Source organism: Acartia tonsa, chromosome 15 (assembly GCF_053477335.1).
Source record: "Acartia tonsa isolate MP-2025a chromosome 15, ASM5347733v1, whole genome shotgun sequence".
Lineage (NCBI taxonomy): Eukaryota > Metazoa > Arthropoda > Copepoda > Calanoida > Acartiidae > Acartia > Acartia tonsa.
Genome location: NC_137274.1, coordinates 10,606,524 through 10,630,206, shown reverse-complemented (window position 1 = coordinate 10,630,206; position 23,683 = coordinate 10,606,524). Strand labels below are relative to the sequence as shown.

The window sequence follows — 23,683 nt, the reverse complement described above, 5'->3', positions numbered from 1 at the left end:
AAATTAATTTATAGTACATCCACTGCACTGTGGTAATAAACAAAATTACCATTCTTTAGATTAAAATTAGTGATATATATTTGTTTGTTTTTTAATAATACGATACCCATCTATATTGCGTTGATGTCTCTGCGTAAAAACAAAATTTAGATTTTTTTGTGATTTCTCTTGGGAGGATGGTGGTACCCTCTCTCAAAATAGCTATAAACCTTCTCGGGACCTATGAGAAGCTATCCTGTTAAGAAGCACCCGATCGGTTCAGTGGTTACCGAGATCATTCGGTACAAACAGTAAGACAAACATACACAATGTTACGTAACTTAAGCTTAAGATATCGGTAACCGCTAAACTTAGTGAATTCTACTATTCATGAATCTACTGATTCTGTTTTCTTGGGGAGTGGGATATCCCCCCCCCCAAACAAACAAAAAATATTTTGTTTCTTTTGGTAAACAAAACAAATAAGGTGGAAGCCTTCGTGAAAAATTCCCCCCCCCCTCCTTCAATTTTTCTTTCAGTATTTTTTACAAATCTCCAACGATTCTATATAAGTGTGGGACAAACACAAACAGACACACATCCTGTTACTTAATTATAAGGATACACATGTCTGTCTGAAGCTTAGGATCTAAATTTAGTGGGTTCTACTCTTCAGGGAATATACCTACTGTTCCTGTGGTAGTTTTAGGCTATTTTCTTTTCGTTTTTTGTTTACAATCACGAACCAACGATTCTATAAAGATGGGCGACTTTCCAATACCTCTTGAGGCGAATATAGTTTTTATCATTTTGTACTTCTGTTTGCATCATAGCACCATAAATTAATTTAAATTAGAAAGTAAATTAAATTGGTTCGTTAGTTAATAAATTTCAAAACTTAGTAAGCAGAATATTCTTTTTAAATTGGGGTGTAGTCCCTTTCGTGGCAGCGTCTCTTAAGGGGCGTTTCATCGTAATTTTTAGTAGCTTTTGATATGTTATTTTAGGTTAGGTTAGGCGATTGCCCAGCAGGGTTAGACAATTGGCCCCGCAGGGGCTAGAAATATGAGAAAATCTACTGTAAAAATAAGACGAAACGCCCCTTAAGAGGCGTTGCCAAGAAAGGGACTGTACCAGAAAATTGTACATAAACTTGTTGCGAAATAAAAACAGGATTCTGTTTAAGGAAATCCTTTAATTTTAGGGATGCTTTGCTCATACTATTGTACCTTGTTATCAAAGAAATCAATTTTTCAATAATCAGATAAATAGGATAATTGAAATCAATTGCCAATAGGGTTAAGTCTGAATGTTTTCAATGAGCTTGTTTCGTGTTGTCCTAGGCATCATTGTTCCAAAACTTAGGATATTGTGCAAAAATGATTGTGTTATAGTGAATTGTACATAAAGCCTTTCTGGCAACATTACTATGCTTTTTCAACTGTACCTAGCTATTATAGGAATCAGCAAGCAAAGTTTGAAATAGATAGGATAATTCTAACATACCTAACTGACGGACGTACAGACCCTAATTATAGAAAAACATTGCTTTATAAAAAAAACAAGGACATTCTGGTAATGATTATAAATAATACCTGACTACCACAAGAATCACCATGCAAAGTTTGTAATTGATAAGACAATTCTAGCATGCCTAAATTGACAAAATAAGCTAACTATCTCAGATGTGCATTTGGACCGACCCTAATTATAGAAAAGCTTTGCTTTGTAAAAAAAAAAGAAAGTGGACATAAGTTAAAGCGCAAATATATTTAATAAATAGCTCCCTACGAGATCAGTCAAGTTATACAAGAGTACAAGGTACACATAATTATAAAAGTACAAATCACAGAAATTGAAGTACAACCGCGTATTAAGACAACATGGTAAAGTGGTGGACAGCTGTATGCATCTCTAGCAGAGCACTTACACTAGCTAGCATATGGTACAACCATCACTTTATATTATATTAGGGAGAACCGAATAGAAAGCAGGAGTGCTCTCTATTAGGTGCTCCTTATGAGAGAGAACCGCACAGAAAGCAGGACTGTTCTCTGTTAGGTTCTCTCTGGATGACATATGATGACGAACTGGAGCTGGATGAATGATTGACGAGACATTGCTGGCTTCTTACAAACTAACAACTTGTAGCACATCACCCCAATTGTGGCAAGCCAGTGAAACCTGTCCCCCGGGTGTGGGGGACAGCTTTTCAGAGGATGAGTGTCAGTTGAGGGGGTGATGATGACAGGTTTTCATGTGTATGGAGTGACTAGAGAGGGTGGTGACTACTACCCCCGTCTAGTTCTTCAAGTGATACTACACACACGTACATAGATACACACAGAACAGGGGTTCCGAAAGGTTCAGTTTTAGTGATAGATTTTTAAAAATCCCATTGTTGTTGGCAAGGTATAGGGGATCATTTGTTGGTTTGATAATGATCCTCTGTTTCCTTTTCTTTTGCTTCTTAGGCGTGGTGGACGAGACCAGCGGGGAGGGCATAGGGGGAGGCAGCGGCGTAACCGGCGGCATAGGCGGGGGCGGCGGCAAAAGCAGCGTGGCCAGCATAGGCAACGGCGGCGGGGGCAGCAGCTGAGACGGTGGCGTAGGCGGGGGCGGCGGCGACAGCGGCCACGGGAGCGGCGACAGCATGGACAGCAGACTGCACGGTGTGAGTTCTGGTCTCATGGACGATGGGCTGGTGGACGGTGTGGTGCTTGGCGACGACGCCGGTCACGGGCACCTGGGCGTGCACGGGCACGTCCTGGAAGATGGGCTGGGCCACATGGTGGGTGCGCACAACGGGGGCGGGCTGATGGGTGGCAATGGGGGCGGGGATGTGGGTGTGGGTGGTCTCGGCCACGGGGTGGGTCAGGGTGGAGATCTGGGGGGTGACCTCGGCGAAGGCGTGGGCCTCGGCGGTGGAGTAGGCAAAGTTGCCGCCAAGTCTGAAATGAAAAAATAATTACAGGATGTAGCAATTTGATTCACAATCGTTTTGTTTTGTCAGGGCATACATTACTCCATTGTCTTATCCCTTAAGAAAATAATTGTAGGAATAGGGAAAATATGTAGTCAATTCAGCTTGCTAATATGAACCTCATTTATTGGTCAGTTCGTTCATCAAGTAAGAGGGGAAGTGATAGGGGGTGGGGATCGTTATTTTAGCCAGCTACAAGTTTCACTTTTACCTGTGGTGTTCAATGGAGGCGCTGTCGTGGGCGGGAGCTCTGACCAGGTAAGGTGCAGCAGCCAGGGGTGCGGCGGCCAGAGGAGCGCCGGCGGGCACAACAGCGGCGGAGCTAGCGGCCACAAGGGCGGAGAAGAAAAGGAACCTCTGAAATAGATAGATAGATAATTAAATAAATAGATAGATAGATACATACATAAATAGATACAAATTTAGAAAAAGAAATAGATTAATAGATAAATAAATAGATTTATATAAAGATTGATAGATAGGTAGATTGATAGATAGATAAATAAATAGATTGAAAATTTATAGATAGGTAAATAGATAGATAAATAGTTAGATGGATATTTGAAAAAACAAATATTTAAAGAAAAATCTCCTAAAATATTTTTAAAAATCATCTAAATTTTGAAAATAAATGGTACAATTGAGTTATAAAGTTTTATTAAGTCACCTCTCTTTCTCTCTTCCGTCTCTCTCCCCCATCTCTTTCTCTCCTTCTCGCTCTCTCTGTCTTACTCTATGTCTCTTTCTTTCCCCCCACCCCCCCCCTCTCTCTCTCTCTTTATACTTAATGATTTCGAATCAAAGCTAGTGCCACAAAAGACTTGTTTTAAATGCACTGATTTAAACGGATATAGGAATGGGGCAATGGATCTAAAATTATATTGTCTTGGACTTTGGTTACTAGCTACACCTTTGCTTTTAAGATATTATAAAACTTTGGGTACCAGCGCATAATGCTCTAAATTACGCCTCTAAGGAGGGAGGGGACTTTGGCCTGTTTATTACACTAGTCCCCAAAGTTTTATAATAACGTTTTCTTATTTATTTATTTTAATTTTAAATGGTTTATTTATTCAGTTAAGTGTCCAAACGTTTTAACCACTAATTGTAATCTACAGAAGTGGTAATTTTGTGTATCATCAATGGGTGTGTACATTAATTTATCGGCCATTGTCTTATCCATCAGAAAATAATCTAAAATTTTATTAATTGCCCATTGTCTAGTCTCTAAATTCCTGTTTTAAATGTCAACTCAATTAAGAACATAAATTTTCATACTTTGCTAACAGGGATCTAAAGGGATAAGACAATTGCCAATAAATTAGTATACATCCCGAATGATTATATACAAAATTATCCCTTCTGTAGAATACAATTAGTGGTTGAAATGTTGAAACTTTGGGGACTAGTGTAATAAACATCCAAGTGTCCCCTCTCTCTCTCTCTGTGTGTGGCGAAGCATTATAAAAAAGTTTCTGACAATGCCAACAAATCACTAAAATTGACATTAGGGATATGTTAAAAAGCCAAATACATTTTCAAAATCAATCCTTATATAAAAGTAACAATGTTTGTACGTCTGTATGTCTGTGTGTGTGTGTGTGTGTGTGTGTGTGTAGCAAAGGATCTCGCTAACTGCTGAACCGATTGGGTTCTCCTTAACAGGGTAGCTTCTCATAGGTCCCTGGAAGGTACCACCACCCTCCCAAGAGAAATCACAAAAACCAGAATTTTTTTGAACGCATTATAGACAATTATTTTTCAAGTTAGATATTTGAAATATAAAAAAAAAACATTTAAATTGCCACTATAGGCCTCTAGGGGCGTAACCGCTAGTAATTAGATAAACAAAGAAAAACAGGTTTTAAAAATTGCAACAAATTTTGCACAAATTTAACTATTTCAAAAACTAATAATTGGTTGAAATATTAAAAATAACAAGGATGACAACATCCTTAAAAGCAAAGCTTAATAAATTAGATAACTAAATCCTTCGCTTATAACATTATTTATGGCTTATCACTCTAGAAATTAAAATTTTTTATAAAAAAATAGAAATTGGATAATTAAATCATAACAAAAGAAACTGAAGAACAGACAGACGGATGTTTAGACACTTAATTTCACTAATACTTAATCAAATGTATTATATACAGCTTTCCGTAGATGAAAAATATGATTTATTTCAGTTTTTCGGCCCCGAATGTCTGTAATACGATGGATCGATACATACTTTTTCAGTATGGCTCACAGAACCGGTTCTAATCCAGCGGACAATAATCGGTTTCATTCGTATACGTTAGAAGAAATAAAAAACAACAAAATTCTTACGTTCATTTTTTGTGTGTGTTGACTTGTGTGTGAAGAAACCAGCAATGTGAAGAGAAATGCGTTGAGCTCTCGTTTTATACTCCTGCCAGGGGAGGGGTTGGCTTGCGTCCGTCCACTTTTATCCATCTATCTGCGATACTTAGGTATACGCTTCTGCATGGATTATAGACATGCATTCGGATATTTTAAGCAGGGATCTAAAGGGATAATGGCCGATAAGTTATTGTACATCCCCAATGATGATACATAAATTGCCCCTTCTGTAGATTACAATTAGTGGTTACAAAGTTTAAAAACTTATTGTCTGGAACCAACCAGAGCACCCAAAGTTTTTGATCAGATAAGAGAATTTGGTTAAAAACATTGGGTACCAAAGTAATTTACAGTTCAAGTTAGCGGCTGTGTCCCTATCATCAAGGAGCTTTGTATTCGAAGGGGTAGGTAAAGCAGAAAAATGGCTTAAAACCAAAGACAGAGAGACATCCTATTACTTTAATATAAGGATTAAATTGTTAAAATTGTTGAATAATAATATCGCGCTGTGAGAGAGAGAGAGAGAGAGAGAGAGAGAGAGAGAGAGAGAGAGAGAGAGAGGAGAGAGGAAAAAAAGAGAGAGAGACAGAGACTGACAGACAGACAGAAAAACAGACAGACAGACACAAACTCACAGTGAGATAGAGGAAAAGAAACATTTCAAGTTTAAAAGCTGCATTCAGGGAAGGAGGGATACAGCAATTAATCCCCAACCACATTCATCCCCCTATTATATACTGGCGGCTACTCCCCGAGAGGCCTCTAGTGGCACTTTAAGTGTTTTTTTTTTTTTTGGTTAATGTCCCTACGATACCCATCTATGTTGCGTTGAAATCTCTCTTCGTAAAAAATCTATTTTTTGTGATTTCTCTTGGGAGGGTGATTGTACCCTTCCCCAAAATAGTTATAAACCTTCCTGGAACCTATGAGAAGCTACCCTGTTAAGGAGAACCTGATCGGTTCAGCGGTTAGCGAGATCCTTCGGTACAGACAAACAGTAAAACATCCATCCTGTTACTTTATTATAAGGATATCAAACAGAAATTTGCTCATGAAAAATGTAATTTATTGTCCATTGTCTTATCCCTTAAGATCCCTGAAATGTAAACAATGCAATGGGAGAAAAAGTAAAAGCAATTCTGGTTGTGAGAAATATAGATAGATAGATAGATAGATAGATAGATAAATAGAGAGAGAGAAAGAGAGAGAGAGAGAGAGAGGGAGGGAGAGAAACAGAGAGAGAGAGAGAGACAGACAGACAGACAGACAGACAGAAGGAGAAACAGCTGTCGAAAGGGCTTGTAGGTTTGAATCTCTACAAAAACTGCAATAAAAAAAACTAAATCTGCTACTATGTCAAATGCCTGACATAGTTAGAAAGCAAGAGGGTGGGGTAAATGAGTTAAAAAAGAAGAGATATGGGAAAGAGGAAGGGATGAAAAAAAGAAAGAAAGAAAATTTCACTCGACCTTTCACTAAAAAGTCTAAATACATTTGTTGTATTGACATTTTTTAAAGAAAAAAAATTATTAAAAGTTAACTCACAAACAAAATATCAATTATACCATGTAATTATTCTGAAATGATAGAGAACGTGTCCTAACTTTTGTGATTTTTTTTAACCCATTCATGACAAGCTCCAAAAGTTTTGATTCACCGGGCTTAAGCAAAATAGATTATTCAATAATTACTATCATGATTCAAAAAGTAAGGTGTCAAATTAAAGATCTTACTGTTTTTGTTCATAATGGAAATTTTCTTCTTTTTTTTTGTTGCGGTTTAGTACCTTAACCCATTAGTGCCAAACCGGGTTTTAAAGCCCGGTTCCAGAAAATCACAAAAATAACCGGTTTCCAGCTTCATAATTGCATCATTCTCAGAATGAATCCCCCCTCTACTACCCTGGTTTTCATTTCCCCCTGGAGCAGGCAGTTTTGCTTACTTCCGTTTGCGGTATAGCTCAACAAAATTTGAAAACCATGAAAATTTAGGTGAATTCAAAATACCCCTTCTAACTTTTTTGTTTTTATAGTAAAGTCGCTGATTTTTTTTCGTGAAATCTAAAGTTTATTGACAAGTACATCAATTTGTGAATTCGTTTTATTCAAATTATAATTTTTTATATGATTTTTTTATCGTTTTTTTATGTCCTATTATGACCCGGTTTGGCATGGCCATAAATGCCGGACAGTTTTAAAACCCTGCTCGGCTTTGGTTTTATTACCCAGTTTTAACTTTTCAACCATTAAATATTTTTTATGATTTATTAATCTCTTCAAATGTAAAAATTTCATTATAAAAAGAGCATCAAAATATTGGGGACACATATAGAGATTACTAGGGTATAGCTATTAGTTTGGCTCAAACCCTTACCAATGACGTAAACTGCATTTTTATCATTTTAATCCTAATGTACCTTACTCTCTTTTAATAAAAATAACAGTTTGTAAGGTAAGGGTTTGAGCCACCCTAATATTTTATATGTTCTGTTTTTGTAGTTTGTGTGTGTGTGAAGTTTTAAAACTTCGACAAACGGGCTTTTTTAACCAAAAAGGGTGGTACCTATAGCCAAAACACTAAATGTGATATAAATCGTTTCGTATATTACTTATTATTAGCTCTATAGATTACATGAGGTTGTGTAGTTTTCAATTACGGATCGTATCATAGTATTAGAAACTGTTCATCTCACTTTGGACGTTCAAAAATTACATTTTTCTTTTTTTTGTCGAAAAAAACAGGTTTTTACTACAAAACCAGGTTTTAATACTGAGGGAAACCGCCCAAAACGGGTCAAAATGCCCGGTGGGCATTTATGGCCATGCCGAACCGGTTTTTTTTGCAACTTTCCTGTGAACGCCACTAGAACAAAACAAAAAAATTGGAATTCCGTTTTTACCATAATAAAGCTTCCCTGATATTTTCAGCTCAATCGATCCATAAAAGTGGCGCTCGGCACTAATGGGTTAAAACAAACTTAATTTTAAAAAAATTACTTCAAAAATAAGAGGTCTACAAAAAACCGATTGCATATCTAAATTTGCATCTACTATTTACTAAAAACACGGACTAGCTATAATTTTGAATCACAAAAGTTAGGACACGTTCTTTAGAAAATGCTTTTCCTTATCAAATACGTATAAAATGTCGAATTAAACTGTGTCACAGTGTTAATTCAAACCTATAACCTACCCGACAACATGTGGATGGGCTATTTGTTGAGCCACGGTCGTGGGTATTGGCTTGACCTTTAAGTAAATGTTACCAAATGTAATGTATCAACACCCCGCTATTCCAGTGCGGCTAATCATTTCTCTATCTCTCTATAGTTGGGACATGGAGTAGCAATCTGTGGACTAGAGTGAAGTATCTTCAGGGATATTAAGGGATAAGACAATGACCGATAAATTGATGTACATTCCAAATGATGATACACAAAATTAACCTCATCTGTAGATTACAATGAGTGGTTGAAACGTTCGGACACTCAACTTAATGAACCAACAAATCAAAAGTCTCCGAAGTTGTTAAGCCAACAAATAAGAAACTATTATTAATGTCCCCTCCCTTCCTGCTTTCTAGTTCACTCGAGTCCTATCAAGGTCCCCACTATTTAAGGCAACAAATTTTATACTTTACGGAAAAATCTTTAAAACTCTTTTCGTTAGAAATTTGGCAACAGAAAAACAAAACAGCCATCCTTAGAAATTTTGGACAAATAGCCTCGGACAAAATAGTCTCGGACAAAAAAGCCTCTAAAACAAAATAGCCTCACGACATTTAAATAAGGAGAATAGCCTCTAAAACAAAATAGCCTCTTACAAAAAAGTCTATGAGACAAAGTAGCCTATAAGGTTAAAATAGCCTCGTACAAAATAGCCTTTAAGACAAAATAGCCTCACGACATATAATTAAGAAAAATAGCCTCACCTAGCCATATAACCTAACCTAATTTTTTCTTTAATTTTTGGTAAAATACACGAAATTCTAACCCACCTATGTTTTAGAATTTAGTGGATTTTACAAAAAGTAGTTGGGAGATTTCTTTGGTTTTACAATTTTTAGGTTAGGTTATATGGCTAGGGGGTAGAATAATAGATATTAATTGCATAGATATTATAGACAGCTTTTTGCAGATATTAAAATTTAGAAAACTATATAATATTAATTTCAGTATTGTTGGGGACAACTAAGCTGGTAATAATTTCATGATTTTCATTTTATTATCCGTAGAAAATTGTGTATAATACGATACATAGCTAGACATATAGGCTGGTCAAAGAATATTATAGAGCGCTGTATAGTTGTTACATAACAAGGATGACAACATCCATAAAAGCGAAGCCTTGAAATGGAATGACAAAGGAACATTAACACTGGTAGATATGAATAACTGAATGTTCAGAAAATTAATGCATAATTATAAACAAAATTGAAAATAAATTGGCTGCAAAACTGCTTTAATACAAGATACGTTTAATTTAGGACATACTTACATTTTAGGACTTTGTTGTCGAAAAAGTAAAAAAATCAGCATATGAATGTACGGACGTTCTGTATATACGAATATACAGTTGCTGCTCTGTCTAAGTCATACCTAACTGTTAAAGGAATCATCATGCCAAGTTTCAACTTGATCAGACAATTCTAACAGGTGTACGGATGGATGGAGAGACCTACCCTAATTATAGAAATGCTTCGCTTTTAAAAAGGAAAAAAAACAGGATTAGTAAAAAATGACAAAACCTTCAAATTTCTATATACTTTTATATATCTTTAATAGCATGGCCGACAGACTAACGTACTGAACAATTTATATACTAGATGCTCATTGGTATATAGAATCTCCACACAAATTTTCAGCCATCTATCTTCAATAAAAGCTGAGAAAATCACCTTTCCTCAAAAAAATAATGCAAATAAAAAAAAATATTATTAACATTTTATTCATAACAGCTTTTTTGACAAAATTTTATACGATACAGGCAAAATTATTATAAATTAATTGAAACTTTTTAGCACTCATAGAAAATGGAAAGCTAGGATTATCAAGCAACTAAAATCCTCAATATGCATTGTTAAATTTTTACTTTTAAAACTGACAAAACCTTGTGTAATGTAAAAAAATTGGTATATTTTGAGGATATTTGCAGGTATGTAAAGGGATAAGACATTGGCCAATAAGTTGATGGACATCCCCAACGATAATAAACAAAATTACCCCTTTTGTAGATAACAATGCGTGGTTGAAACATTTAAACTCTCAATTTAATAATTAACTAATCCAAATTCACTTAAAGTCCCAAAATATATAAAGTCAACGAATAATAAAACGTTATCATAAAACTTTGAGGACTAGTGTAATAAACAGTCCATAATCCAGTGCTTAAAAGTTTCAATTTTTTATTATAACTTTGTATAGAGGTTTTATTAATACTAGATTTAATACATAATTTATCACATATTTTTTTCCACAAAATTTAAACTTTCATTATGATTAATTTATTTAGATTTAAAAGAATGAAAAAAAAAACAATTAAAATAAAATGAAAGTTTAAAAAAAGGAACTACATTTTTAATAACAAAGATAGAGATTTCTAACAGAAAAAAAATATCTTTTACGTAAATGGAATATTTTTGGTGATATTAAAAAGTTGAACAAAATTCTTTAAAATTTATTCTATGGGCATGTTTGAATCATAAAAAATTAGGGAACCCCCCCCCCCCCTTATTGGAGGATTCCTAAAAAAAGGGGGGATTGGTGTTGTCTTTAGGTGGCAACAAAAAGGGCAATTAGGAGGTTTTATCCACCCCCCCCCCACCCCTGCTACCAGTAAACGCACAAAAAAAAACTTTTATTAATTAAAAGAATTTTATCCAAAAATTAATATAGCCAACAAGCAGAACGTCATTTTAAAAAATAAGAATCGAAGCTACTCTACAATTATTTTATAACTCGTTGCACATTCTGTAGACCTCCTGGATGTACGAGAAGATCATCTTGGGGTCAATTCTCTTTTCAGAGACCATGCCTGCAAAATATATAGAAATATAAATAAGAGGACCTACTATGCAGCCTTGGGGCACTCCACAAAATATAAAAAATATCAAAAATAGGACCCAGGGGTCTAAAGGGAAAAGACAATGACCGATAAATTGATGTACATCCACAATGATGATACACAAAATTATACCTCCGGCAGGTTAAAATTAGCGGTTGAAACGTTTGCACACTCTTCTTAATAAACCAACCAATCACAATTCCCCAAAAATGTTTTTTATTTTCTAAATATATGCTTTTAGGTATAGAGAATAATCTTAAGAAAAATAAGCTATCTATCTAAAATAGCAGCCGAAAAAAAAACTCATTTCCCCCATACATACATTATGGATTGAATGACGGACTGACAGATGTACAAGAAATATAAAAAAAATCCTCCAATGTTTCTTTTTAAAAATCCTCTAATATCTGAAGACTTCAAATTTAAATACTTGTTTGAGTTTTCAATTCAATAAATACAGGTGCTTTCCCCCAAAGTGCCACTGAATATTTGAAAGATAAGGTTTTATTGTTTTTCCCCTATGCATATGTGAAAATACGACCAAACGCCCCTTAAGAGGCGATGTCACGAAAGAGACTATACCCAAATTTTCCTGTGATAACAGACAGACATATATGTATATCATAGGTATAGAATTGCTGCGCCACCAACATTATGAGAAGCTTTTAATAGTTCATATAAAAAATGACGTCATACAATACAAATGACCAATTATAGGCAAATGCAAAATTACTAATTGCAGGCCAGTATACATTTTGATTGACCAATGGCATGCAAGTATACATTTTAATTGACCAATTGCAGGCCAGTATACATTTTAATTGACCAATTGTAGGCTAATATGACGTCATTTTTTATAGGCACCTAAATAAAAAGCTTCTTACTCTTTTATTTCTTTTAACATATTACACCTAAAAATGGAGGATTTTATGATGGTAATGATTTCTCCTCAAAGCTATTGAAGATTTTGAATAGGAAGAAAGTAAATGTTTTTTACCAGCAGGGATTTTAAGGGATAAGACAATGGATGATAAATTGATGTATATCCCCAATGATGATACAAAAAAGTACCCCTTCTAATTAGTGGTTGAAACCTTTAGACACTCAACTTGATAAACCAAACAATCAAATCAATAAAAAACCCAAAAAAATTTAAGCCAATGAATAAGATTATGTTATTATTAAAACTTTGGGGACTAGTGTAATAAAAAGCTCAAAGTCTCCTCCTTCCCTAGTGGGGAGAACATTATCTAACTCCCATTGTCCAATCCCTAAGCAACAAAACTTTTTTTATCAGAAACTTACTCCCTAGTCATAATAATGAAAGAAATTGACATGGCAAGAAAAAAATTATTTGTACTCAAAATTGTTTATAATGGATGTTTTATATCCAAAAACTTTTATTAGGCTTGGGCCGGATACTTTTTGACTGGTTACCAGATACCGGATATCAAGCTGATTTCTTATGCCGGATACCCAGTATCAGGCCGGATATCTGGTCAATGCCGGCTATCCGGCAAATTACTGGATATCCGGCCAAAAAAACACAGATATCCGGCATTAGAAATCAGCCGGATATCCAGCCAAACCAGATATCCAGCCCAACCCTAATTTGCATTATTTAAAAAGTTCATGAATTTAGAAATTATTATGTCAAAGTTGAGTCAAAATATTTTTTTCAAGTACCAAATCTATGTTTTTAATGAAGTAAAACTTAAGTAGAACAATTGTCTTATTGAAGCAATACTCAAGAATTTCAAAAAGATGATTTCAATTTTTTCAAACTTATTAATGTGTTAATTTTAAACTTTTGATTGGTGGATTTCTATGGAGTGAATGATTTATAGATGCATAAATTGTTAGAAGAAAGATAAATAGATTGATAATTAAAGAGATTGATTGATCAAAGTAGAGATGGATCTAAAGAATGAAAGGTAAAAAGATTAATAGATTTATCAATAGATAGATAAATAGATAGATCAATTCATAGAAGAAAAGATAGATGAATAAACTAATGTATAGAAAGATAATTAGATAGATTAATATATAGAAAATATATGTTCAATAGATAGATAAATAAATAAATGTATCAATAGATAGATAAATAGATGCACCCATAGATAGATAAATAGATGTATCAATAGATAGATAAATAAATAAATGTATCAATAGATAGATAAATAGATGGATCAATAGATAGATAGATAAATAGATGTATCAATAGATAGATCAATATATATAAATAGATATAATTTGATAGATGAAAAGATAGATGAATAAACTAATGTATAGAAAGATGATTAGATAGATTAATATATAGAAAATATATGTTCAATAGATAGATAAATAAATAAATGTATCAATAGATAGATAAATAGATGGATCAATAGATAGATAAATAGATAGATCAATAGATAGATAAATAGATGTATCAATAAATAGATAGATAGATAAATAGATGGATCAATAAATAGATAAATAGATGTGTCAATATATAGAAAAATAGATGTATCAATAGATAGATAGATAAATAAATGTATCGATAGATAGATCAAAATATAAAAAAAAACATAATTTGTTAGATAAATAGATAGATGAAAATATGTATAATTTATATTAGTTAGATATATAGTTGAATATAGTTGTATGTATCAATGATAGATATATAGATAGATGCATCAATGATAGATATATAGATAGATAAATAAATGTATTGATAGATAGATAAATAGATGGATCATTAGATAGATAACTAGATGTATCAATAAATAGATAGATAAATAAATGTATCGATAGATAGATCAATATATAAAAAAAACATAATTTGTTAGATAAATAGATAGATGAAAATATGTATAATTTATATTAGTTAGATATATAGTTGAATATATGTATCAATATATATATAAATAGATGCATCAATGATAGATATATAGATAGATAAATAAATGTATAGATAGATAAATAAATAGATGTATCAATAGATAGATAAATAAATTATTGATAGATAGATGAATAAATGTATATGTATAGATAGATAGATCAATATATAAAAAAAAACATAATTTGTTAGATAAATGATAGATTAATTGATAGATGAAAATATACAAAGAATATTAGATAGATATATAGATAAATATATGTATCAATAGATATATAAATAGATGCATCAATAGATAGATAGATAGATAAATAGATAGATAGATAGATAGATAATTACATTAAAGCTCATTGCACATTCTGTAAACTTCTTGAACATATGAAAAGATCATCTTGGGATCAATCCTATGATCTGCCACCATACCTAGAATAGAATTCCAAAAATATCAAATACTAGCAGCTATGCCCCTAGAGGCTTTTAGTTAAACAAAAGGAGGGGGGAGGTTGAATTTGACCACTTTTTTTATTTATTTTAGTTTTAACAAGAAAAGGGGGAGTTTCTTTGTACATTCATATCTTAACCTAACCTAATCTGTATAGAAATACTTAGAAATTAAAATTTTAACACTCCTGCGGTTGTCCACTCCTACGTTTGGGACTCCTGCGTTTGTCCTGAAACCTGAGGAACCCTCCTCCAAAATAGTCATAAACCTTCCAAGAACCTAAAGTTACATTGTGAAGGAAAACCTTATTGGTTCAGGAGTTAGCAAGAACCTTGATACACACAGACAGACAGACTGTTACTTTTATAAAAGATGAATAATTAATATTGTCTTTTTTCCCTTGTAATTATAAATTTGTATTTTCTTTGTAGAAAATGTTTTTTCAAATATAGGTATTAAATAAAGGAATAGAGGTTAAATATAACAAATATTTTAGAACTGCTTCCAAAAAAAAAGTCTTAATAATATCTGATTAGTCATGAATATCAGATCTAGGCGCACTCAAGAAAGAGGGAGAAATAACTCCTCTCTTTTACATTTTTTTATAGGGGGGGGCCACTTTTTAGGGGCTATTTCTCTTTGGAGGGTAGTAATTTCCTCCCCAAAAATAGTTAAAAACCTTTACAGGACCTATGAGAAGCTATAAAAAAAAGTTCATATCAGTTTTGTAAGCAAGATCCTTTGGTACAGACAGACAGACAAACAAACTCACAGACATCCTGTTACTTTTATATAAGGATTAATTTGTTATGATACACACAACCTTCAAAACCTTTTTGAAGTAATGATGAGCAAAAAAAGGAAAAACAAAGATATAAAAAGGAAGAATTTTTTGAGTTACTAAAAATCCTAATTCTTTCTTTATCATCTTTTACTGATAAGCAAAATTAAAACGGCAGGTTTAAATGAAAATCAGCATTTCTAATGTTTTAAAGCAATTTCTCGTATTTATTCGAAACTGATTAATATCTGGTGGATTAGAACCGGTTCTCATTCATATGTAAAATCTATGACTAGCATCATATTATATCCAGTTTTCTACGAATATAAAAATGTACAATCATAAGATTAAAACCACATTTTTTAGCCTGTGCCTTCGGCATCTCGGGGCTAAAAAACTGGTTTTAATGTTGTAATTGTACATTTTTATATACTCGGATAGCTAATTATAATATGATGCAAGAATAGTTATTTCTTGCATCGTATTTCAAACAGCTTTTCCAGTTTTTTAGTCCCAAGATGCCGAAATCACAGGCTAAAAAACTGGTTTTAATCTTATGATTGTATATTTTTATATTCATAGAAATTTGGATATTAAACGATGCTAGACATAGTTTTTTCGCATTGATCAGGGGTAGATATTCTAACAATCAGTTCTACAAAAAAAATCACAAAACCTTTTAAAGTAAGGTGTAAGTATATTTTTTTTATGTAGTTGAAGAGGGGTGGGTGGGAAGGGGAGGAAAAGGGGAAGGGGGTTGTGGGGAAATTTTTCTTTAGAATTGTTTGTCAGAATATCATTCCCTTTTCCCTGGTATTGATGAGAACCGGTTTGAATGAATACAAAAAATAAAACTATTAGATCTGACTGGTTATTTGTGAACTTACCCTCCATGTCCTCAGCTGTTAAGAAATCTGGGATACCAGCAAATCTCCTAGATAGATAGATAGATATGTAGGTAGGTAGATAGATATACAAGATAGAGAGCTGAAATTTTTAGTGAAGATTCCTATGACATATGCCCATCTAATCTGTACATTGTTTTTGTCCATCTGTCTGTTAATTGGGGTGCTAGATCGATTCCTAGATTTTCAAGTTTTCATGATTTTCTCAATTCTATTTCAAGATAGAGGGCTGAAATTTTCAGGGATTTTTTCAATTTTAGATTCTACTTATTTTGTTAAGATTTGTCAATTAATTGAGGTGCTAGATCAATTCCTCGATTTTTAGGTTTTTGTGATTTTCTCTATTCCTATTCAGAATTGACGGCTGAAATTATCAGGGATTGAATATGCTCATATTTCCATCAAGTTTTATTAAGATTTGTCTATTAATTGCGGTGCTAGATCGATTCCTAGTTTAGTTTTAGTGAATTTAGTAAATTTTTTCCGATATCCATTCATAATTTTTGAGCTTCACTACTTATGGATGTTGTCATCCTTGTTAAAAATTATGTTTATGAAGAAAATTTAAGAAATTAAAAGAAATCAATACTTACTCTCCTGTCTGGAATGCAAGGTGATAGTTGGATTTCCTGTTCTGTGGGGTCAATTTGGAATAATCAAAAGCCTAAAAAAAATCAAATATATTTTCTGTATCGCTTCTAAACCGATTAATATCTGGTGGATTAGAGCTGGTCCTCAGCCATACTGAAAAATTATGTCGAGCATCATATTATATCCAGTTTTAAGACGAAGAAAGTCACTCAAAAAAATTCTGACGTCATAAAAATGAGGGATGAGCAGAGGAGGAGTGGGAAAGAGATGGATAATCCCTCATTTTTATGACGTAACATTGAGCGACTTTCAGTTTTCTACAAATATAAAAATGTACAATCATAACATTAAAACCAGTTTTTTTAGACCATCCCTTTAGCATCTAGGGGCTAAAAAAATGGTTCTAAGAATCTAATCTTATATTGTATTTTATATTCGCGGAAAGCTGTTTATTATATGATGCGAGAAATAACTATTAAGTAACCTCAGTTTAATTTTCTGTGTGTGAAAGATAGAGGTCTGTCTTTCTGACTGCAAGATCTGACTGGAAGTCTGACCACTAGTTGCCTACAGAGAGAGAGAGGAGACAATGGGCTGTTTAATAGTCCCTAAAGTTTTATAATAACGTTTTCTTATTCGTCGGCATAGCAACTTTGGGAGCTTAAGTGAATTTTTATTGGTTGCTTCATTAAGTTGAGTATTCATACTATTAATTTTACCATAAAGAACGGATAATTTTGTGTATCATCATTGGGTATATACATCAATGTATCGGCCATTGTCTTATCCCTTTAAATTTGTGGTCTATATTACCTAAATTATTAAAAAAATTTTGTAAAAGTTATAAAACTTTGGGTACCAGTTTATAAAACTTAAGGCACCAGTTTTTAAAAGTTTGGGTACCAATTTATAAGACTTTGGGTACCAATTTATAAACTGAGTTGCCTACCTGTGGGAAGAAATGATGAATAAGAGCACAGAAAGCGAGTCCATCTGCCCAGGAGGTCGTGAAGTTCTCTACTTTCACATTCTAGATAGATAGATAGATAGATAGACAGATAGATAGATAGATCGATAGATAGGTAGATAGATAGATAGATAGATAGAAAGCTAGATAGATAGGTAGATAGATAGATAGATAGAACAGAAAACAGGAACATAATGGAAGATGAAAGGGCCCAATATTTTTTTAAAAGAATTTTTGTGACGGATAGCTAAGATTTTTTTGGATTGTCATTTTAAAATACGTTCTTTTATTACGTCAGCAAAAAAGTATTTTTTTGCAAATCAATTCTTTTTTAAAAGCTCAGCTAAGCTGCTCTATAATTAACTTTGTCTGTCCGTAAGTATATTTGCTTCAAATTCATTTACAGAAAATAGCATCTTTTTAGTAGCGAAGCTACTCTATAATTTAATTTGTCTATCCGTTCGTCTGTAACGCTATGGGGGAAACGTGATTTTCTCGGATCCTATTCAAGATAAAATGCTGAAATTTTTAGTGAAGATTCCTATGACATATGCCCATTTACGATGCTTATGGACTAAAGAATGTAGCTGTTCAAAATTAACATTTTTCAATAAAAAATTTAATAATGTTGAAAAATCTTCTAAAACATAATTGAAAAAATCATCTAATTGTTTTGTAAAAAAATATTCTTCTAAAGATTGCAAAAGCATGAATCTTAAATGAATGTTAAAGATAAATAAGTGTCATTATTGGGGATGTACAATGTACATCAATTTTTCGGCCATTGTCTTATCCCTTTAGATCCTTGAATTTTTTCGCTTGTTTTTGTTGCAACAAAACTTGACCTTGCATTGTTTGTTTCAAGCTGACCGTCATGTATAATGGATATACAATACGTGGATATATTGACAGGGGAAAATTGGTCGTCAATTGCTAATATGTATCTCGTTTATTGGCCAGTTAGTTCATCCATAAGGAGTGAATAGGATGTGGTAAAGTGTGTTGATATGGGGTATTATTAGTTTAGCCAGCTTGGAAATATCAATTTATTAGAGTACATGCAAATCTGATGCAACATCCAAGTAATAATATATCCAGTGTCAGCATGAGGTCATCCCTTCACCAGGTATATGCGGGGATAAGACAATGGAGGATAAATTTATGTAGGCCCCAACCATCTATAATACAAACTAGAACGATGTCTGTTTTTCTGTCTGTATGGAAGGATCTCACTAACTGCTGAACCGATCGGGTTCTCCTTAACAGGGTAGCTTCTCATAGGTCTTGGGAAGGATTGTAACTATTTTCAAAAAATAAAAAATACCCCCCCCCCGCAAAAAAAAAATTTAAAAAACTTTTCAAACTAGAAGAGATGGGGGGGGGGGGTGTTATCATTGCTCAACTGGAACTTTGTGTAAAAGCAAAAAAATCGAATTCATTTCGAAGATATCTCAAATATTTTTAGAACGCAAATGGCTAATTTTTGTATTGAGAGCAAAAATTTGATTTCAAAATACATAACTTCTGAATTAAACAAAACAAAAACTAGGATGACAGCATCCATAAATGCAAAGCTTTGAAACAGTAGGACAAACGAACATTAACACTTGTAGAGTGTCAGAACTAAATAATCAGAATTTCATTGTATAAAAGTCGAAAATACATTGTAAGTAAATTTGTTGAAAAACTGCTTAATTACAGGATTATAGTCCTACTCTACAAGATAAGAATGTCTGTATGTTTAAACTCACATCATATACTCTATTCCTACTGTACTAGATAAGAATGTCTGTATGTTTATACTCATATCATATACTCTAGTCCTACTCTACTAGATAAGAATTCTGTATGTTTATACTCACATCATATACTCTAGTCCTACTCTACTAGATAAGAATGTCTGTATGTTTATACTCACATCATATTTTCTAGTCCTACACTACTAGATAAGAATGTCTGTAAGTTTCTACTCACATCATATACTCTAGTCCTACTCTACTAGATAAGAATGTCTGTATGTTTATACTTACATCATATTCTCTAGTCCTACTCTACTAGATAAGAATGTCTGTATTTTTATACTCACATCATATTCTCTAGTTCTACTCTACTAGCTAAGATTGTCTGTTTGTTTATACTCACATCATATTCTCTAGTCCTTCACTACTAGATAATAATGTCTGTATGTTAATACTCACATCATATACTCAAGTCCTATACTAATAGAATAGAATGTCTGCTTGTTTATACTTACATCATATTCTCTAGTCCTGCACTGGCACCAGATGAGAATGGCCTCCATCTGGGGGGACATCATCTTAATACCTTGCCCAGAGGGTCTTAACAAATATAAAATATAGATAGATTGATAGATAGTTTGATAGATAGATTGATATATAGATTGATATATAGATTGATAAATAGATTGATAGATAGATAGATTGTTAGATAGATAGATAGATAGATTGATAGTTAGAATGAGAAATTGATAGTTAGATTGATATTTGTATACAAATAAATAGATAGATCAATAGATGGATAGAAAGAAAAAAGAAAATAGATTGATTTATTAATAAATAGCTGGATTGATAGAATATTTTTAGTTAGTTTAAATTTTGGTGGGAAAATAGAAGAGTCCGCTGTAATTTTGGCGGGAAAATGATGGAAGGCGCAATTCTAATTTTTGGCAGGGAAATATTGTGTTACCTGAAGATTCCGAGTTCAAGGGCGACACCAGCATGGGTAGCCATACCTCCTCTCTTGCTGTTTCTAAAATATAGGACAATTCCATCAAATTTCTTAACTCCTATAATCAAAATTCTTGTACAGACAGACCAACTCTTTACTATAAATTCAGCCATTTAACTGTCTTAACAGCCTAAACAGTGAAGAATCTCTATAATTCAGTCTTAAATGTAATTATGTCCATTCTTCATTTAAATATTATTTGGATAGATTAAGATGGAATTTTAGTTCATACATATCACGTATTATTGATATTTATTAATGTTTGTTTGTCTGACCTCTCAATAAGTTAAGCTTTATTTTTATTGTTGATTATGTTTTTTCTACACATCAATTTATCGTTCATTGCCTTATCCCTTAAATGGAAAATATATTCTTGTAATTATTCAGAATTTTGCAATGCTGGTTAAAAGTGGATTAAATGCTACAACATACGTGTTGTAACATTTTATCCCTTTTTTTATGAGGTGCTTTTGTGGTATTCGGCGACCCTGAGCCATGTTATGTGGCAACCCTGACCTTGGTTCGGAGGAGGGCCGAGGGCCCTCCCCCAAGTACCGGGGAAGGGGTCCACCTGACCCCTCCCCATGCTTTAAAATTAATGATAGATTTGACAGCCGCATTATGGCTAAGCTGCATTGTTTGGTTCCCCCACCCCTTTCCAGGGATGGGGGATCATTGTTGCCTATTTTGATTACTGTTTGTATAGTTATATTGATTTTGCTCTAGTATTATTTATTCCAATCTATGTATTTATTATTTATTGTATTATAAAGTAGTAACCTTTAGACCCTGAATAAAGTAACATCTGAGTAGACTTTGTTTGTTATTTAGTGAAAGCTAGAGAAGCCCAGCTTCTCTATAATCATACGTGTCCACGTCTGTTCGCACTGCCGTAGTCATTTGAACTTGGGTATCTGTCACTTAACCGCGGCGGATACCACACTTTTACCAGTTTCAAATTCTAATACACTTGCGGGTTAAGGCAGGGGAAGGGTTTCTTTGTCTCCTCAATGAGATAATTTAGATAACAGTTTACAATTTTCTTCAAATTTTCTGGATAAATCTGGTTTTCATGGTATTTCTACGAAAACTCTTAAATTGAATTAATTGCCCATTGTCCTCTTTCTTCCTCCTTGATTTTTACCTGTTTCAAATTCTAATACACTTACGGGTTAAGGCAGGGGGGGGGGTCTTTGTCTCTTCAACGAGACCAGCCATATTCTTGAGATTAAAACAGTTCTGAACCATGATAATACATAGTTTGTAATGGTCTTTAACTTAAACAATGCACTGGGTGTGCCTAAACAATGTCTAATCAAAGAAGTAAAATTAGTTTCAAATTCTAATACACTTACGGGTTAAGGCAGGGGGAGGGGTTCTTTGTCTCCTCGATGAGACCGGCCATATTCTTGAGGAAGAGATTGTGCATGTTCTTCTCATCCATGTCTCTCAGCTTCAGGGCGGGTCTGCCATCTCCCTGCAACAGATAAAGGTTGTGCAAAAATAAATGTGTAGATTTTTAAAATTCAAATTGCGCGGCTTGTGTTAATAGTAGAAAACTGCTATGAAGACTATTTTTTGGAAATATAAGAACGGTTCCTGTGCTACAAATAATTTAGGAGCTAGGTGGTAAATTATCCTAAACTTTACTTGCAAATCAAGTTTTAAGTCAGTTGGGACATTTTTATCACGTAGCTCCCTAACAATATACGTAGCAGAGGAATCGTTTTTATATTTAAAAAAAAGACTTCTTAGCTGTTCTAACGGTATCCGTAACATTTTTCTACCATTGACTTTTAAAATATTTATATCATATTTATGATGGAGAGCAATAAAGTGCCGTTTCTCAAAGTCGTACACAGTTTTTGCAAATTTTAACTCAAAGTTTTCGCGATTTGAGTACAAAGACCAAAGTGTGTTAAAAATCAGCTATGTGACGTCATAAATATGAGGGATATGAGAGGAGAAGTGGGGAAGAAAACCCCTAAAAAAGAGATGGATATTCCCTCATTTTTATGACGTCACATAGCTGATTTTAACACACTTTTGTCTTTGTCGATTTGAGAATAACTCATCTGCATATCAGAGCAAATTAGATAATGTTGCAAGCATTGCTTTTATCTTTTACTTCGCTTGGGTAAACTTTAAAGCAACTGTAAATTAACTATAAGAATGTAGGAGAGGGGGAGGGGATGTTCAATGGTCCAGAATTGATTTGAGGGAAAGCAGCCTTTGATTGCAAGATTCTAAGAGTTGGGCTTGTTTTTGGGTTAAGGCCTACCCCCCCCCCCCCAATTACTATTTTCATCATGAATCTAGCATAGCAGCAGTAGTTGCAACTTTTAATGCTGTTCACTTTAAACGTTTTTTGGACCGAAATTCGATCCCAATGAAACAGCATAAAGTTCCCAAAAATATGACCAATGATAGGCCAATATAGAATGTAATTGACTAATGGTGAAATTTATACTTGCCTCTCATTGGTCATTTGTATTGTATGACGTCATTTTTAGTCGCTGTTTCAATAACTTTACATCTACAAAGATGAGGGGAGAAGATTTCCAACCCCCCCCCCCCCCCCATAATTTTTATTTGGGAGAAGAGTTACTTAACCCCCCCCCCCTAAAAAGGTATAAAACCGGTTTAAGAGATCTTACCTTACGAGTCATTGTGAAGTCTAAACGAGTTTTTCTTTCTGAAATAGGATCAATGTTTTTTCTTCTTTATAATAGATATAAAGGCAGAAAAATTTGAAAGATAGATAGATAGATAGATAGATAATAAGATAGATAGAGAGAGAGAGAGAGATAGAAAAAGAAAGAAAAAAAGGAAGCGAGATAGAGAGAGAGAGAGAGAGAGAGAGAAAGAGAGAAAGACACACAAAATTACCATTTCTGTAGATTTAAATAATGGTTAGAGGGAGATAGAGAAAGAAAGAAAGAAAAAAAGGAAGCGAGATAGAGAAAGAGAGAGTGAGAGA

General features: G+C 33.5%; 2 protein-coding genes across 2 annotated transcripts; both read right to left on the bottom strand.

Annotated features, from left to right (window-relative positions):
- Positions 1 to 1,730: 1,730 nt before the first annotated feature.
- LOC145307319 (uncharacterized) lies at positions 1,731 to 5,403 on the bottom strand. Its single transcript, XM_080149699.1, has 3 exons — positions 5,294 to 5,403; positions 3,174 to 3,319; positions 1,731 to 2,930 (listed from the first exon to the last, which is right to left on the bottom strand). The coding sequence occupies exons 1-3, from the start codon at positions 5,297 to 5,299 to the stop codon at positions 2,450 to 2,452; spliced, it is 633 nt and encodes a 210-aa protein (XP_080005825.1). The 5' UTR covers positions 5,300 to 5,403; the 3' UTR covers positions 1,731 to 2,449.
- A 4,854-nt stretch (positions 5,404 to 10,257) lies between these two features.
- Positions 10,258 to 23,415, bottom strand: LOC145307348 (smoothelin-like). The gene is made up of 8 exons (XM_080149729.1): positions 23,361 to 23,415; positions 22,059 to 22,180; positions 20,662 to 20,724; positions 20,210 to 20,294; positions 17,938 to 18,018; positions 16,991 to 17,061; positions 16,380 to 16,426; positions 10,258 to 11,358 (listed from the first exon to the last, which is right to left on the bottom strand). Exons 1-8 carry the CDS (start codon positions 23,370 to 23,372, stop codon positions 11,276 to 11,278), a joined length of 564 nt encoding a protein of 187 aa, XP_080005855.1. The 5' UTR covers positions 23,373 to 23,415; the 3' UTR covers positions 10,258 to 11,275.
- Positions 23,416 to 23,683: the final 268 nt, after the last annotated feature.

Excerpts from the sequence above, each read along its gene's own strand:
- LOC145307319 (XM_080149699.1), bottom strand. Across the intron at positions 2,931-3,173 it reads GCCTCCATTGAACACCACAG|ACTTGGCGGCAACTTTGCCT; the intron begins GTAAAAGTGAAA and ends TTTTCATTTCAG.
- LOC145307348 (XM_080149729.1), bottom strand. Across the intron at positions 20,295-20,661 it reads CTTGAACTCGGAATCTTCAG|ACCCTCTGGGCAAGGTATTA; the intron begins GTAACACAATAT and ends ATATTTGTTAAG. Across the intron at positions 18,019-20,209 it reads GCAGGACTAGAGAATATGAT|AATGTGAAAGTAGAGAACTT; the intron begins GTAAGTATAAAC and ends CTATCTATCTAG.